The sequence below is a fragment of the Macrobrachium rosenbergii genome, chromosome 43 (assembly GCF_040412425.1).
Source record: "Macrobrachium rosenbergii isolate ZJJX-2024 chromosome 43, ASM4041242v1, whole genome shotgun sequence".
Lineage (NCBI taxonomy): Eukaryota > Metazoa > Arthropoda > Malacostraca > Decapoda > Palaemonidae > Macrobrachium > Macrobrachium rosenbergii.
Window position 1 is genome coordinate 26,041,625 of NC_089783.1, and position 15,516 is coordinate 26,057,140.

Here is a 15,516-nt window from a genome sequence, read left to right on the forward strand (position 1 = left end):
ATCGAGTCTACAACTTAGAAGGCGGTGGAAACTATGTACTGAAGATGAGTAAGCGTAAGAAACGTTAGTGTAGTAGACCACCGAAGAAAGTATTTGACGTAATAATGTGGTTTTTCTTTTGCGATAAGAAATTAAAGAAATTAGCTTTAGCCCGTGCGTGTATTCATACGGCACCTAATTCCGTTATATCGGACTTGAATGCGGTTGGACGACGGGTCAAGATGTTGGAAGTAGGCTTAAATGGTAAGGGGATAGTAATAGTGTCCGTGAACTAGATTAATGGAAAACCGGTCTTTAAGTTTTGGAAGGTTGCCTATTGTCCACGCGGGAAATAACAGGCCTACATGGGTATCTAAGCGGGGCCCTCATTATTGTACTTCTGTCAGGTGGTGGGTCGGACGGTTATGCCGTATCATCATCATGATCTCTTTGCCAAATTCATTTTGCTTATGTTTAGCGGTTTTCTTTTTTCAATTTTTTTTTACTTAAGTTAAAAAATTGTCTTGATATTTGTGAGCAAATTTGTTGGTGGAATTCAGCCGTCATTAAATATAAGGATTCCAGAACCCTCATTATGCAAAGGACATCTTTATGGGGTTGATTATGTAGTGCGTGACAGGTTTATGAGGGGGAGGGTCTTATTATATGAATTGTAATTTAGGCCTAACATATTTTGATAGGTCTACTTCCTCACCCTCTGGATGGAATTAACCTTTTATTTCATATGCAAATGACGTCGAGAAGTGATTATTGCCGGCGATAAAGATTAAGAAAATGACCGACCTGCCCTCAGATTGTAACCCCTTTGTCATAACGATAGAAGAAAAAAATAGACTAAGATGGAGCGCAAATTAAAATTTATTTTCATTCTGTAAAGAAAATCAGTTTCTCTCCCTTCGTTTTCATGTTCTTGGATATTTTTTGTATTATTCGGACTTGTTATGCAAGCGTATATAAGATGCAGTACGTCGAATCGTAATATTTTCCAAATTAGAGCTCAGATTTATTTTTTTGAGGAATGTCAGGTTTTCGTTTTCCGCATAGATGGTATTCAGGTTTAAATGGTCAACGCTGGAAACAGACCCTAAGTACTGTTAAATGGACAGTCGTCTTGGCATATGGAATGGAAAGGTATAAATGAAATGATCAAAATAATTGCCCGCAGAATTTCCTCATCATCGCTCAAGTCGACGTAAATAAGGACCATTAAAAAATCTTCCCCAGCTGGGGGGAAAGAGCCGGCCGGGAAATACCATTCTTCATTCATTCTGACTCAATTGGTGATAAATCACACCTCGTTATGAAACCCCTCGAGCCTCTTTTTTTTATTCCTTTTACATTTAACTTTTTCTTTCTCTCACGAAAGGCAAAGGTCGTAAACCCCTCCTCCTCCTCCTCCCCCCTTTCCCGAAGAGATGTCTGTCTGTGCTGTTTGTGTTCCTTGGTATCCTATCTCCCCCCCCACCCGTTTTTTTTAGCCTTTGAGTTTTCCTCCTCCGAATTCCTTGTTCAGTCTCTTTTTCCCTCCCTCTTGCCTCTTTCAGGAGACGTGTCCTTTGAATGGGAAATATTTCCATGATGGATGGTGATGGCGGCGGAGCTAATATAGCCTTCTTTCCATTCCCCCTTAGCCTCTCTCTCTCTCTCTCTCTCTCTCTCTCTCTCTCTCTCAAATTTTAAGACCTGGATAAAGTTGAAAAGTTTTCTGAGGAGATTCAAGTATGATGCTGATCATCACCATGTGAGTGAGAGCAAACCACGGAGAATTGCCTAGAGTATCAATATTTAATCTTATGTTTTTTATGTACTACCTCAAAGCCCCTCTCTTTGTTACAGTAATGTTATTGATTAACAGTCTTAACAGACTAATGAAATACCACGCGGTTGTACGAAAGTAAAATTGAAATTCATTACGAAACAAATATTAACATTGTGAAGCAAAGCAACTTGAGAATCGGCGAGACGACTTCTTGACTAAGGAATTTTCATAATTAGTACCAGAGCAACAATACCCTCGGAATTGCTTGAAGTGAGGATATCCTAACGTTTGATAACTGTATTTTTTGAAGCTAAAATGAGTAATAATATTCACTTGCCAAGCACAGTGTCAGTGGATTCAACTAAACAGAATGAGAGGGCGAATAATCAGAATGATGCTTCTAGACCTTGATTATGACCAAGACTTGACCACACCGTTAGTGTATAGGCGTTTGTGAGTGAGTTTGTTGGCGAGACATTGACAGATTCCTCTGGGTTCATGCGACAAACGATGGACGATTACTGCCGTGACAGTAATGAAAAGGAGAGTAATGACTCTCTCTCTCTCTCTCTCTCTCTCTCTCTCTCTCTCTCTCTCTCTCTCTCTCTCTCTCTCTCTCTCTCACCGCGCATAATGTCCATGATTAATGTTTTTCCGATGTGTTATTTAGTCGCGTGCATTTTACATACACTTGTATGGATTAGTAAAATTTCAACGTTGGGCTCAGATGCAACTCTATTTTTTCATATAAGTCCAAGCAAGAAGGATATTGACTTCCCGGTGCAGTTTCTTACACGTATTTAATACCGTTAATGATGTTACATATTTAAACGTAAAAACTTCACGTTAATTTCTAAACTTATTGAGTATAAGCCTGCAACAGAATACACGATTAACGCACAGAAAAAAAAAACTCCATTACAGAAATTTTGGCTCAATGTGACTCACTTCAGCGGTTACAGTCTTATTCAAGTGCGTGAGACAGGAACTCAGTCGGTGTCGAAGAAGCAACAGCTGTCCGTTTTAGCGGCAAGAGGAATAACGTCACCTGCCCGGAAACGCCTTGGCCATCTCATCTCTTTAATGAAATACAGTAGATATTATCTTCCATTTCGTTTCGAATTTCCTTCGAAGTAATTGTTTCCATTGTGTGCTTGAAGAAGGTTTTGCCCCATCTACACACAGACTTGTGTTTTTCGATATATTCAAATGCTTAATTATGTTGATATTTACTTTTTCTTTTAGAGTAATTACACACACACACACACACACATACAACAAAATGTCCTTCTTGAGAAGTAATATGTATAACAATGAGTTTATGAACTGTGATAACTTAGCCTGCGTTAAGGGGTGTTCATATCTTTTCCATTTTTACAATATTGTTTTTTAAATATTGCAGGCGTTACCTGATAGGAAACGATTTTCATGATAAAAGGTAAAGTTTCTTGCCAAAGACTTAGAGTATTGTGTAAATACTTCAGAGGTGCGCAGGATGTAATTACTATACAGTTATATGTTTTGCATTATTGCTCGAAAATTTTAGTCATGAAAACTGGATTTGCCCGAAGGTAAAGGAAGGTCTGTCTCAATCTTTCTCTGCAAGTGTTTCAAAATGAAAGATGAAATAGGAATCAACTTTTTTTTCAGAGCTTACTGATGATTGGAGGTGGGATGCTGTGTACTGTTTATAGAAATGGTAAGAAAATAAATGCGTGTGTAGTTTGCACGGTAATGTCTCCAGTTTTTAAAACTTAGGTTTGTCTTGAAAGTGAATAGCACAAACAAAAAGTACAAACCATTTCTCGGAAAAAAAGATTACATATATGTGATGGTGAACATATTTGTTGCTGCAGTGTAATTTTGCTCCACCAACCGCTGGTCCACGTAGCCTCATGAGGCGTCATAATTCCCCCCACCACAACCCCCCCCCACCTTTTCCCGTCCTCTCCGTGCTTCTCCTCCTGGGAAATTCGAATACAGCGTGTATACGTATGTTTGTGTGCGGTGGGGGAGGGGGCGTAGTAAGACCGGTTTTTGGGAGCGCGTGGGATGCTCCCCAGACAGCGCGTCTCTAGTTAGTAACAGGTATATTCACCTTCCCAGGGATGATGGACCTCATCACCGCGAAAAGACTTGCAGAAAGTTTTATTCTCGCTGCTTCTTAGTCAAACATACATTCAGGCTGATAATTGAAGTATTATGATTGTGAATTAGTAAAGCCAATTTTACAATGGAATAGAATACGACAAGATGAGATCTCCACTCTTATGAAAAGCGAGAACAAATGATGCAGGGGACAGACCACAAGGATTGGCCAAATCTCCACTTCATCCTCCTTATGCCATGCAAGGCTTCCGTATCTTCAGGTTTTCTTACGGTCCCTGTTAATGTTGCTATAACAGTGTGGGGAATCTGAAGGCCTCTTTTATCCATTATAAATGTAAATAACCCAACTTTACGACTGTAAGAAAGTAGCGCGTGGGTGCAATAACACACTGTGGGCAAGGAAACATCAGTCATTCTTGGTTGCTTGTTCGAGTTCTTTCATTTGAAAAAATGATTGAGCCAATGCGGAAGATTTATGTATATTTTTCTGTTGAATATGAATTATGCTTGTCGAGTCGTTTATTCTTCACGTAATGAGTTTCTCTTGAATTTCTGTCCAGTTTATCAGCTGGGCCGTGCCATAACGGGGCTGTGTGGTTTGCTGTAGATTTGGAGTCTTAACAAGAGAATGTGAAGGATTGTCCATGCATTGTTATTGTAGTTCAGCTTTTTAAGACTAAATTTACTAGTAAGTTGCTGTAGAGTTTTATTCATTTGGTTCTGAGTAGAAAAGTTATCCATTTGAAAGCCAAGGATATTGCTAAATTTTTCATTACGGTCATTAAACGCCTTAGGATGTGACCTGGTTTTTGTTGCTTCCTCCAGATAATTAAACTGTTAAATTTTACTTCTTGATGGGCTGTTTAAAGGTCACTTAGCCATTGTCGATGCGAGGCCATTCGTGTAATTAATTCGTTGCTGAACTTTAGGTTCCCACAGGAGTCATTGTATGTTTGCGTTAATTGCTATACAGAATGTTTGAAGACTACAGAGAATGTTTAGTCTCCGTGAATTCCGTGGGTACACAAGTATGCTTTTGGACTGGTTAATTTTTCGTTTACACGTCACTGTGTTCGTTAATCAGCGCACAACATTGCACTTGTTATTCTCCTGAAAATTCCTCTTCATCGAAGACCGCTGAAATCTAACATCAATGAAAATGAAAGTCGTATGACTTTTAGGTCTGTTAAATATAGCTTCATCGCGATAAATTTTTCTTAATTTGAAAATGAAGTCCTCGTTGTTAATGGAAAATGTTTGCTTCTGCTGTATCAGTTACATTCAATTTTCAAGTAATATTTCCTTTGGGACAGATTCTGTTGCCGCATTGTATTTTTGAACTAAATTGAACGCCAGTAATATCTGTGTACGAATATAATTCTCTCTCTCTCTCTCTCTCTCTCTCTCTCTCTCTCTCTCTCTCTCTCTCTCTCTCTCTCTCTATGGAGCGAAAGAAGAGTTTTAAGAAAAGAATTACCAGAGAGGAAATACCTACTTGAGATGATTTTAAGCCTTTTTGGTCGTATGCCAGGGAAAAGAATATAATCTGTTTGTTCAGCGCTTTCTTTGAAAGTCTCCTACTTGCAACTTAATGATTTACTAAAATAATTTTAAAGATTAATGTATTGTACCCGTGACAAGGGTCGTCTATTCTAGAAGTTTAAGAATGGCCAAAATACCCCTAGGGTTATCCTGTTCCTTGGCACAGAGAGAGAGAGAGAGAGAGAGAGAGAGAGAGACTTTTAGTTGGCTTTGCCGGGAGTAGGTCTGGGCATGATAATACTCATTCTCCCTCAGGGTATGTTCACCGGACATTGCTGGACCCCCGAGTCACCTGTTGTACTGAGCTCTTCCATTTGATACCCACTAAGTTCCCCCTCCCCGTGTTCCCCTCCCCACTTATTCATCCGTTCTCTCTCTCTCTCTCTCTCTCTCTCTCTCTCTCTCTCTCTCTCTCTCTCTCTCTCTCTCTCCTTCTGAAATCGAAATTGATGAAAAGTATCAACTGTGTCACAAGGGATTTGTTTTAACATATAACTATTTGTTTTCTTTTTATGAAGCAAGGGTTATATGAACTGATGTGTGTCGGCTGAAATGACTTATTCTAGTTACATTATGTAATAAAGCTGCCATCATTCTTCTATCCTCGATGGCGTTATATCTACAGTACTGTGATAAGCACCGAAAGACGCATGGCAAACAGTGATGTCAGCCTTGTGAATACAATATTTGCATCTATGAGAGAGAGAGAGAGAGAGAGAGAGAGAGAGAGAGAGAGAGAGAGAGAGAGAGAGAGAGAGAGAGAGAGAGAGATATTCTTTAAATTTCTCAGAATCGGTAGCGATCGTTTATAGTTTAAGGTCTTTACTTTCATACACGAGCACACGGGAACTATTCCAGGAACAGCACCCCCCATCTCATCTCTCTCTCTCTCTCTCTCTCTCTCTCTCTCTCTCTCTCTCTCTCTCTCTCTCTCTACTCACACACACACACACACACACACACACACACACACACACACACACACACACACAGGACAACCGACTGTAAAGATAGCCGATAAAGGCCACCTGTGTGTCTGCATCAAACAGGAAGATTATTATCAGGCAACTCCGTCAAGCACCTCATTCCGTGAGTAAATTAGTTAAATAAAATACAGTATCAAAGTAATAACGATGTACTAGTCAAAGTATTAAGTTTCGAAACAACAGACTGCTGTTGCATACGTTGATTAGGTTTGTGCATTTATGAATGTACACCGTCTGAAAACGAGTTTTTTTCTTTATTGTCATCGCCGTGTCTCAAATAATGAACCGTTTCGGTGTTTTGTTCGTTAGCACGATTTTTTTCATTAATTGTAACCATGTTATTAACAACACATTCTAGAAGACATCCGTCTCTACCACGTGCATTGCTTTTATGTAAAAAGGGTCAGCGAAGTTCTGGCTCAACGTCGTCTCGTTTGAGAACCTCATCGAAGGACAGCCATCACAAAGGCAGCAAAAACCGTTTGGAGTGACGGGAGGGAGTCACCACGTACGCGTTCTGCAGACTCATGTGCTTAGGAGAGGAGAAAAAAGTCCCTTCAACCCAGTTTATACGTCGCGATACATTTGGCAACTCGACCTCCCAAAGTTTGCTTCTTCTGTACCATTATATATATATATATATATATATATATATATATATATATATATATATATATATATATATATATATATATATATATATATATGAGTTTCCTTAAGATGGGTGGCTTCAAACTAAAAAACAATTGTTATCGCCACGTTCATATTTTAAATACCGAATCATGGATTTCTTCCCTCTTCAGAAAACTTTTATATTAGCAGTTTAATACACCAACATTGAAGGCTCGTCAACTGTGCTTCGAACCTTCATACACATACTGCATTATATACCACTTATCTCGCAAACACTTTCATGCTTCCTATATGTTTAGGCCCTTCGTTTCTAAACCCATGTCTTACATCAAGTCATTCTATTTATTATGAACTGTTAGCACGGTACAGCGTTGAGCAGTGCTGCTCTAGGAATTACCAGTGGATTTGGGTATTTGAAGCAGGGGAGCACTTAGTAAAGGGTTATGAACCCCTTGGTGGTAGGAAATTCCCCCTAAAAGGGAAATGGACCTTTTCTCTAGAGACCAATAGCAGTTAAGCCTTATTTTTTCTGTTGAATACCAGAGGAATATCGCATTTGTGCTGCTCTTATGTATATGGTGTGTCATCAAACAGCGGGGACCATGTTGTTTGCACTCTCATACCTTGTATTGCAAAAAAGAGAGTATATATATATTATATATATATATAATATATATATATATATATACAGTATATATTATTTCCACTCCCATAAATTATTTTAATTTGTGAAAAGCACGAAATATCAAAATCAAAGTGTAAGAGTTAATTAATTTGACATGTATGATATAAATATGAGACGAAGAGAGCATATTTTTGTAAGAGAGAGAGAGAGAGATCGCGTTCATTTTAAGTCAGGGAATTGCTAAGCCAATATGCCCAAGTGATAATTATGAATCAACGTTCTCACCATACTGATTAGTACATCCTGCTTTCTGAATGGATTAAGAGATAATTCATAAAAATCAAATTTAGTGAAATACTTGCAACAGTTACAGGATATACAGACGTAATTGTCTATGCACTTACCCTGTACTTTGAAATAAACTTGATTTCTTATCAAATACCGCTATGTTTGAAACATGCAATGGTAGGTGCTTTGATCACAATTACTTCTGGTTGCATTTTCACCATTAAAACATGGAATATCCGCATTTGTACAGATAATGCTGAAACCATACACATGGTCTGAACACGATATCATTTGTTTGAGTCGCTGAGAGTTTTCTTCATTTTTTCTGTAAGTATACAAAACCGCGACCTTGTGAAGATGTTCTTTTCCAATCAGAAAGCTTAACTGCCCAAATCTCTCTCCACAGACTTTTCTCAAAAGTGGTTATGATCTGTACTTATCGTTTGTTTATGATTTCAGCTAAGAATTCGTGCAACTCAAGGACCAACTTGAAACAGCCATGCCCATTTTAAGGGCATATTTGGAAGAGACGAAGACAAACTATTAAGTTAGAATTTTCAGAAACAGGCAGGATAACGTCTGGCGCCCACTTTCTCAGACACACAATGCTTCAAATGGTGTTACTTGAATTTACAAATAGAGTTACAGAAGCCATGAAGTGAAAAGTCATCAAACAGAGCCACAAAAAATTCTACGCCAGTACAGGTCTTCAATTAAACACGTATATATACACAATACACACACATTTTATTGTGTGTGTGTGTATGTTTTATGTATATATACGCGTTTAAATGAAGACCTGTACTGGCGTAGAATTTTTTGCGTGGTTCTGTTTGATGACTTTTCACTTCATGGCTTCTGTAACTCTATTTGTAAATTCAAGTAACACCATGTGTCTGAGAAAATGGGCGCCAGACTTTATCCTGCCTGTTTCTGAAAATTCCAACTTAATAGTTTGTCTTCGTCTCTTCCAAATATGCCCTTAAAATGGGCATGGTTGTTTCAAGTTGGTCCTTGAGTTGCACGAGTTCTTAGCTGAAATCATAAACAAACGATAAGTACAGATCATAACCACTTTTGAGAAAAGTCTGTGGAGAGAGATTTGGGCAGTTAAGCTTTCTGATTGGAAAAGAACATCTTCATAAGGTCACGGTTTTGTATACTTACAGACAAAATGAAGAAAACTCTCAGCGACTCAAACAAATGATACAGTGTTCAAACTGTGTGTATGGTTTTAGTATTATTTGTACAAATGCGGAAATTCCATGTTTTAATGGTGAAAATGCAACCAGAAGTAATTGTGATCAAAGTACCTAACATTGCATGTTTCAAATATAGCGGTATTTGATAAGAAATAGTGTATTTCAAAGTACAGAGTAAGTGCATAGACGACTACATGTCTGTATATCCTGTAACTGTTGCAAGTACTTCACTAAATATGATTTTTATGAATTATCTCTTAATCCATTTAGAAAGCAGGATGTACTAATCAGTATGGTGAGAACGTCGTTGATTCATAATTATCACTTGGGCATATTGGCATAGCGGTTCCCTGACATGAAATGAACGCGGTGTGTGTGTGTGTGTGTGTGTCTCTCTCTCTCTCATACAAAATATGCTCTCTTCGTCTCATATTTATATCATACATGTCAAATTAATTAACTCTTACACTTTGATTTTGATATTTCGTGCTTTTCACAATTTAGAATAATTTATGGGTGTGGAATTAGTACCAGTTCTGATTATTTAAGGTAATCACCTCTCACGAACACTTAAGAAACATCGCTTGAGTGATTTCAGCTGAAGATGGTTTTAGAAGGAAACCGTCCGTACACTACTGCTTTTTTCTTCTCCCTCATACTGCACCACCGGAAATACAGTAGAAGAAAGTGACAATGAGAGAGATTTCGAAGCCGTGGGTGTTATTTGCTGTAATGGCGAATCTTTTCCCAAGGCAGTTTCTTTCTTTTCGATGTATATATTTTTGGAGGTTGGGTTCGGATAGCACCGATATTGTCTCTCACATTTGTAATAAGGACTAATTCATGGGTTAGCTTTATGGAAAGACAAGGGTTTTCTATACAGGGTTCATTGTTTGCCCGCAATGATAGCTCTCATACACTAAACTCGTCCTGGAATTCGAATAGCACAAAAGAACCATAGTGGTTGTTTCTTATATACAATCTTTTGGGGAGCAAACCGTTTCCTCATTTCTTGCGCAATGACACCTTTACTCTTTGCGCTTGGTTGGCCCTCTCTGTTTTCTGGACAAAATACATTCTCAGAGAGAGAGAGAGAGAATTTGCGATAGTTCTTGCTGCAATCAGTCACACGCACAGAATGATGGAAACGAATGTGAGAGTCGGTGAAATTGATGTATTATAGCTCTCACAGCTTATTTTTGTCTCGAAATGTACTCGTGAATTAAACGATAATCCGCGTGTCATATGAAACCTATGGGGAAATGAAGAACATGTCAGCCCGTGTATAGAAATTAAAACCCTTTTCGTTGTCTAAATAATAACCGGCTCTTACAATGAAATGAACTGACATGTTGATTTTTAAGGGAAGCCAAAATACGAGAACTCTGAATCGCAATAACATTCTGGAGCGAAAGTGAAATCGTGTCGCTCTCCTCTAGTCCTTCAGTTTTAGTTGCTAACTACAAGTCCGGTTCTCCCTGATATTTGCTAGACACTTCACAGAGTTTGAAACCTTTTGTTGCTCTTTGACATTAATGGCAGGGAGAGCAAATAACCCAAAATGTGAAGGCCAGGAATTCCTCCAGAGTTCTCACAAACTTTACCTTTTTTCAGTTTGTAGCGTACTCTCTCTTATATTCAGTAAGAGTCTATACACAGGATTATAGACTTGGTTATGCGTCCTGGCTGACACGGACAAGAATCTGCTTTCAGAAAGAAAATTATTTTACATGAAACGAAGACTTGATAAGGCCTATGAGGCGGAAAGGTAACATTCCTTTACAAAACAGATTATCAACCATCAGATCTTACGTTCGCTTGGATACGTGGTAACGGTTTTAGAACATAAACCAAGACTAAAAACTTACACAAGATCTGGATTATTTACGCATGAATCTTTCATCCATTACCTTTCTTCGGTTCGCTCTTTTAGCAAAGGATTTGTTTCAGTGAGAGCTTGTTGAATATCTTCAGTTCAGAGCGAATTCTCTCTTGAAATTGGAACATTGTTCCTTAGGAAAGGATAATGTTTTGTATGTGGATGTTTGTGCCTGGTCTGACGCCAACCATCCCAGCACCTTTCCTCGTTTGATTACCACTCAGATTTTACCACCCTCTCCGACCCTGTACTCCACAAGGAAGATAGGGATAATGTATGATGGTTTGAGCTTGTGATTTTGATAACCACCTCAGGGAAGTGATTCATTAGTTGGTATTATACATAGTTCAGAAATGGATCGCCAAAATGTAGGATGGTGTCCTTTTTTTCTCTTAGCGGTGCTAACTTCTGCAAAGAAATGTAAGAGCTTACATTCGCTTTCGCGCGCGCTCTTGGGTTTCAAAAAGACGTTCAGGAGTTGTTTGTTTGTACCCTTTGAATGTTTACAATATCCCCTACTCCCACCCCTCATTGTTTTTCAGTAATAATGTTTTTTTTTTTTATTCAAGACAGATAGATGTTTATTTATTCTTCTGCATACAGAATTATACAAAAGAGGCAGATAGAGGCACCAGACCTACTATGAACCTCCTGTGGAGAAATCTAACACAGCATGAGCGTCTATAGTTGTCAATTCAGCAGTCTTATAGGCAGCTTGTTGATTCTCGCTTCACACACCCACTGTGCCACTCATCTTGATCATACAGCAATCTCATACTTTCCTGATGTGAAGGCTTTCCTTTTCAGGGCCTTCCTTACAAACGTCTTACTGTTCTATGAAAATAGATGACAAACCTCCTTGGTGAGCATAGGGATATATGTATCCATACGGCCGCCTACTCTGTTAACCTTTTTACATAGTCCTATCTTTATTTCTTGCCCTTTAATTCTTTTTTACTTCACAAAATGTTTCTTGAAGTAGTCTAGGTTAACAAAAGACCTCATTTCCCCCGAGCTTGAAGATAAACGATTTTACGCCTTCGTGTCCCAGCTCTTTCTCGTAAAGAACAGTGCTGGTGCAGCAAAGTAATTCTTTAGATTCTCTTGACGTCGTGTGAGAACTAAGCGCTATGCAGTTGACACCGAATCTTAAATAGTAAGTGCACGTTTTCTTCTTGATAGGTCGGACTGTGTTTTTATTCTCTCTTTTTTTTTTTACTTTCATATTTTCTTCATTCCTTTGGGGTGGGTTTACGAGTGGAGGAGAGATTTTTTCTGAGGAATTCTTAGCGTACAGACTATATGTGAAAGGGTTGTTTAATCAAACTAATAAATTAAACTACACCTTAAGAACACTTAATGAATAGTATTGCCTCAATACCTTTTATATCTTAATGTAAATAGCATACACGTGAAATGATAGGAAAGTGATTGCTAGCGAACAGTGTAATCAACTTTAATTAAAGGAGAGGAAAGTAATCTTTGTAACTTGAGGAAAATATTGAAAGGTAAACTGCAAAAATCGTTCTCAAAAACGGTCAAGAGTAGAGGCGGGAGCTAAAAAATGTTCAGGCTTGTGATCTACTGTACCATTTGACCAGTCAATTACCAAAAAAAAAAAAAGAACTTTGGGGATCTATGTACTTTATTTGTGCAAAACAACCGGCAGCGTTCTAAAGTTCACCCAAGACCATACGACACTTCGGCACGAGCAAATGAAGGGTAAAATGCGTACTTATGCCGCCGTAGTTAGAAGATGGGAAGGCATTCGATCAGATGGTTTTCAAAGGCCTTCCTCATGATGACTGATGAACTGCCTTGAGGTTTGTTGAGGTGAGGAAGGATTTGATACAGGTAACGTGAGTGATAGTGGTTTTTCTTATTGTACGTGAGGGATGATTTGTCAAAATATCATTAACATTTAGCATTTATCATTTTTTTTCATATGTGAATTTCCTTATCAGCAATATAATAAAGTAACTTGAATTATATGAGAGTGATTTCAGAGATCTGTCACATCGAACTTAGTCTTCGTTGTACCTGCATTTAAGTAAGTCAACTGTAATGGTAAATTAATGATTTCAGTGTAATATCGAATCAGCCTTTTTATGCGTAGGAGATTGTGCGTTGTGCCTCATCGGATGACAGATTTCCATATGGGTAGTGGTACGTCATTGCCCATGGATGGGCTCAAAACTCTTTTTACGTGTCGATGACATCTCCCATACCGATGCTGTAACCTATCCAAATAAGAGCGATACCCAGCGTTTCGCTCAGATTTGCAAATCAGGTCAACGGTGTAGGGGGTGTGTTAATCCTGCACAGTTCTACTGACATTTAGTGAAACATCTTGCAGTAAACCGCTTGTGTTATTTGTTTGTCGTGTCCATTCACAATATCGTTTTAATAGTTTTGATACATAATAATATGTTGTTCTCTGATGAACTGATTTATCGGCGTTACCGTGTGCCGTTTATGCACGGTGGGTGATTCAAGTTTTTTACTTATTAAAGTGGCGTCACTCAGTGCGTATGTAGTGAAATGTTGGGCGATTTGAATAATTAATCCCTTCTACAACGGATATACCGGTTTTGCTGTACTTGCACAGGCTTTCACACATTCGCCCATCTCTCCATTGCATTATTAGATTTAACTGTTGTTGCCTCTTTTGTGTGTGGTAGTGGAATCCTTTATTCAATTGGTTGTCATAGGTGTTCGTTTTTGTCCGGTGAAGGTTCGCAGGGGGAGGTGAACAGAGGCCTGATGGAGACGAATGTTATCACTGATAAGAACCGACGTAGTGGAAGGGATAAATTATTGAGGTTATAGTCGAAGCGTAGCAAATATAACTGCTGCGCTTTTGCGCTTGCACATGAGAGAGAGAGAGAGAGAGAGAGAGAGAGAGAGAGAGAGAGAGAGAGAGAGAGAGAGAGTGAGTTGAGGTGAGTAACAAGTTCGATACCGGTACTTTCTCTTGCCCTTTTTTCCTTCAACAAGCACGTAATTCACCGTTTCCATTTTTCGTGCTTCCATTGTTCTTGTAACTTAAACAGTTAACCTCTCATGCTTAACTATTTTTGCCTGGTTGCATGGGCTTCATGAACTGTGCATGCATTCTTTCAAGCCGTTGTTTTCTTTTGTGTTGCTTTCAATGAGGCCCCTTTATCCCCTACATGCACCTCATTCACAGACGTTGTCCCTCTTGGCCGGGCCATTTATTTTAGCATTTTTGCTATTATTGAGGAGAGGTCCCTTTCACCCTTCGAAAGGGTTTATTCTCATGACGGTTCTTTCCTTCTCTTTTATGGCGTTTTAATCACCTGCTGGTATTGGATGTTATCTCCGCGGTCGTTGGAAAGTCGTTTGCTGTGTTTCTCTTTGGGATGGAGTTCTTGAAGTACCACAAACAGGAAATACGCGGTAGATTAGGATTATGAGAGAGAGAGAGATGAGAGAGAGAGAGAGAGAGAGAGAGAGAGAGAGAGAGAGAGAGAGAGAGAGAGAGAGAGAGAGACTGTTGTTTGGGGATGCATTAATATGTATGGATGCAAAAATCATGGTCAGCCTTTGTCATGTTATGATTAATCTTAGAATGTATTACGCGATGCCGTTCGCGAACGCATGTAATTTTTAAATAACGATCAGATTAGATGGTTTTAACATGAGACGATTCTTGTTTTGGAAAGAGTATAAGTTATGTAAATATTTCATGGGTTTAACATCAGAGAAATCCTGCAAGCGTCTTTGAAATGTCTGTTGCATGTTACATGAGGCTTCATTGTCTTAGGTTCCCGTCTTTTAGGATATATACTACTGTGTCATAGGAAATTAAATTTCCGCTCCACTCAGTTTTGTCATTATGCATGAAGTGCCGAGGGTGGGAGCTTATTCTTTCAAGTCCTTTTTGGGGGACAGTTTTTGTCAGGAGCTCTGGCGGTCGTTCAACCACCTTAAGCTTCTCCCTTCTTTCCAGTATACACGAATTAGTCAAAATCCTAACCCACAGTTACTTTTAAAATAGTAATGAACTTCATCCAGTCCTGGGCGTTGCAGTTTCTGCAAAACTTATCACATTTTTATTATATCGCATGTGCGTTCTTTGGCAAACAGTTATCGTGTTTCCAAACAATAGCTTATGTCTGGCTCGTAAGTTGGGATTTCATAGTTCAGTAACTAAGGCAAACAGTATCCAAACAATAGCTTATGTCTGGCTCGTAAGTTGGGATTTCATAGTTCAGTTAGTTACAATTAGCTTGCTTTATTTGTAAATATATTTTTATCGTTTGATAAATCAATATATTTCGATCATGTTTGACTATGTCATGATTATCGGCTGTATGGTTTGTAGTTGGATCCTCTTAAGGAGAAAAAACAAGAACGTATCTGTACCCCTTTTCGCTAAATAATTACTATATTTTGTGAGGACACAGGAGGGAATAAGGAGCCTTGGTGCACTCAAACATCAGGAAAGAAGGTGTCACTTAAAAATAATT

General features: G+C 38.7%; 1 protein-coding gene across 16 annotated transcripts in view; it reads left to right on the forward strand.

Moving 5' to 3' along the window:
- LOC136828668 (FERM domain-containing protein 4A-like) overlaps window positions 1-15,516 on the forward strand; it is a 730,015-nt gene that overhangs the window by 676,670 nt on the left and 37,829 nt on the right. Inside the window, exon 1 of one of the 16 annotated variants that reach the window (XM_067086751.1) lies at window positions 3,440-3,458. The exons of the other annotated variants lie outside the window; for them this stretch is intronic. Within the exon in view, the coding sequence (XP_066942852.1) occupies window positions 3,456-3,458 (3 nt within the window). The 5' untranslated portion in view covers window positions 3,440-3,455. Of the gene's footprint in view, window positions 1-3,439; window positions 3,459-15,516 lie in introns of those variants that run through there. 16 annotated transcript variants of the gene reach the window in all.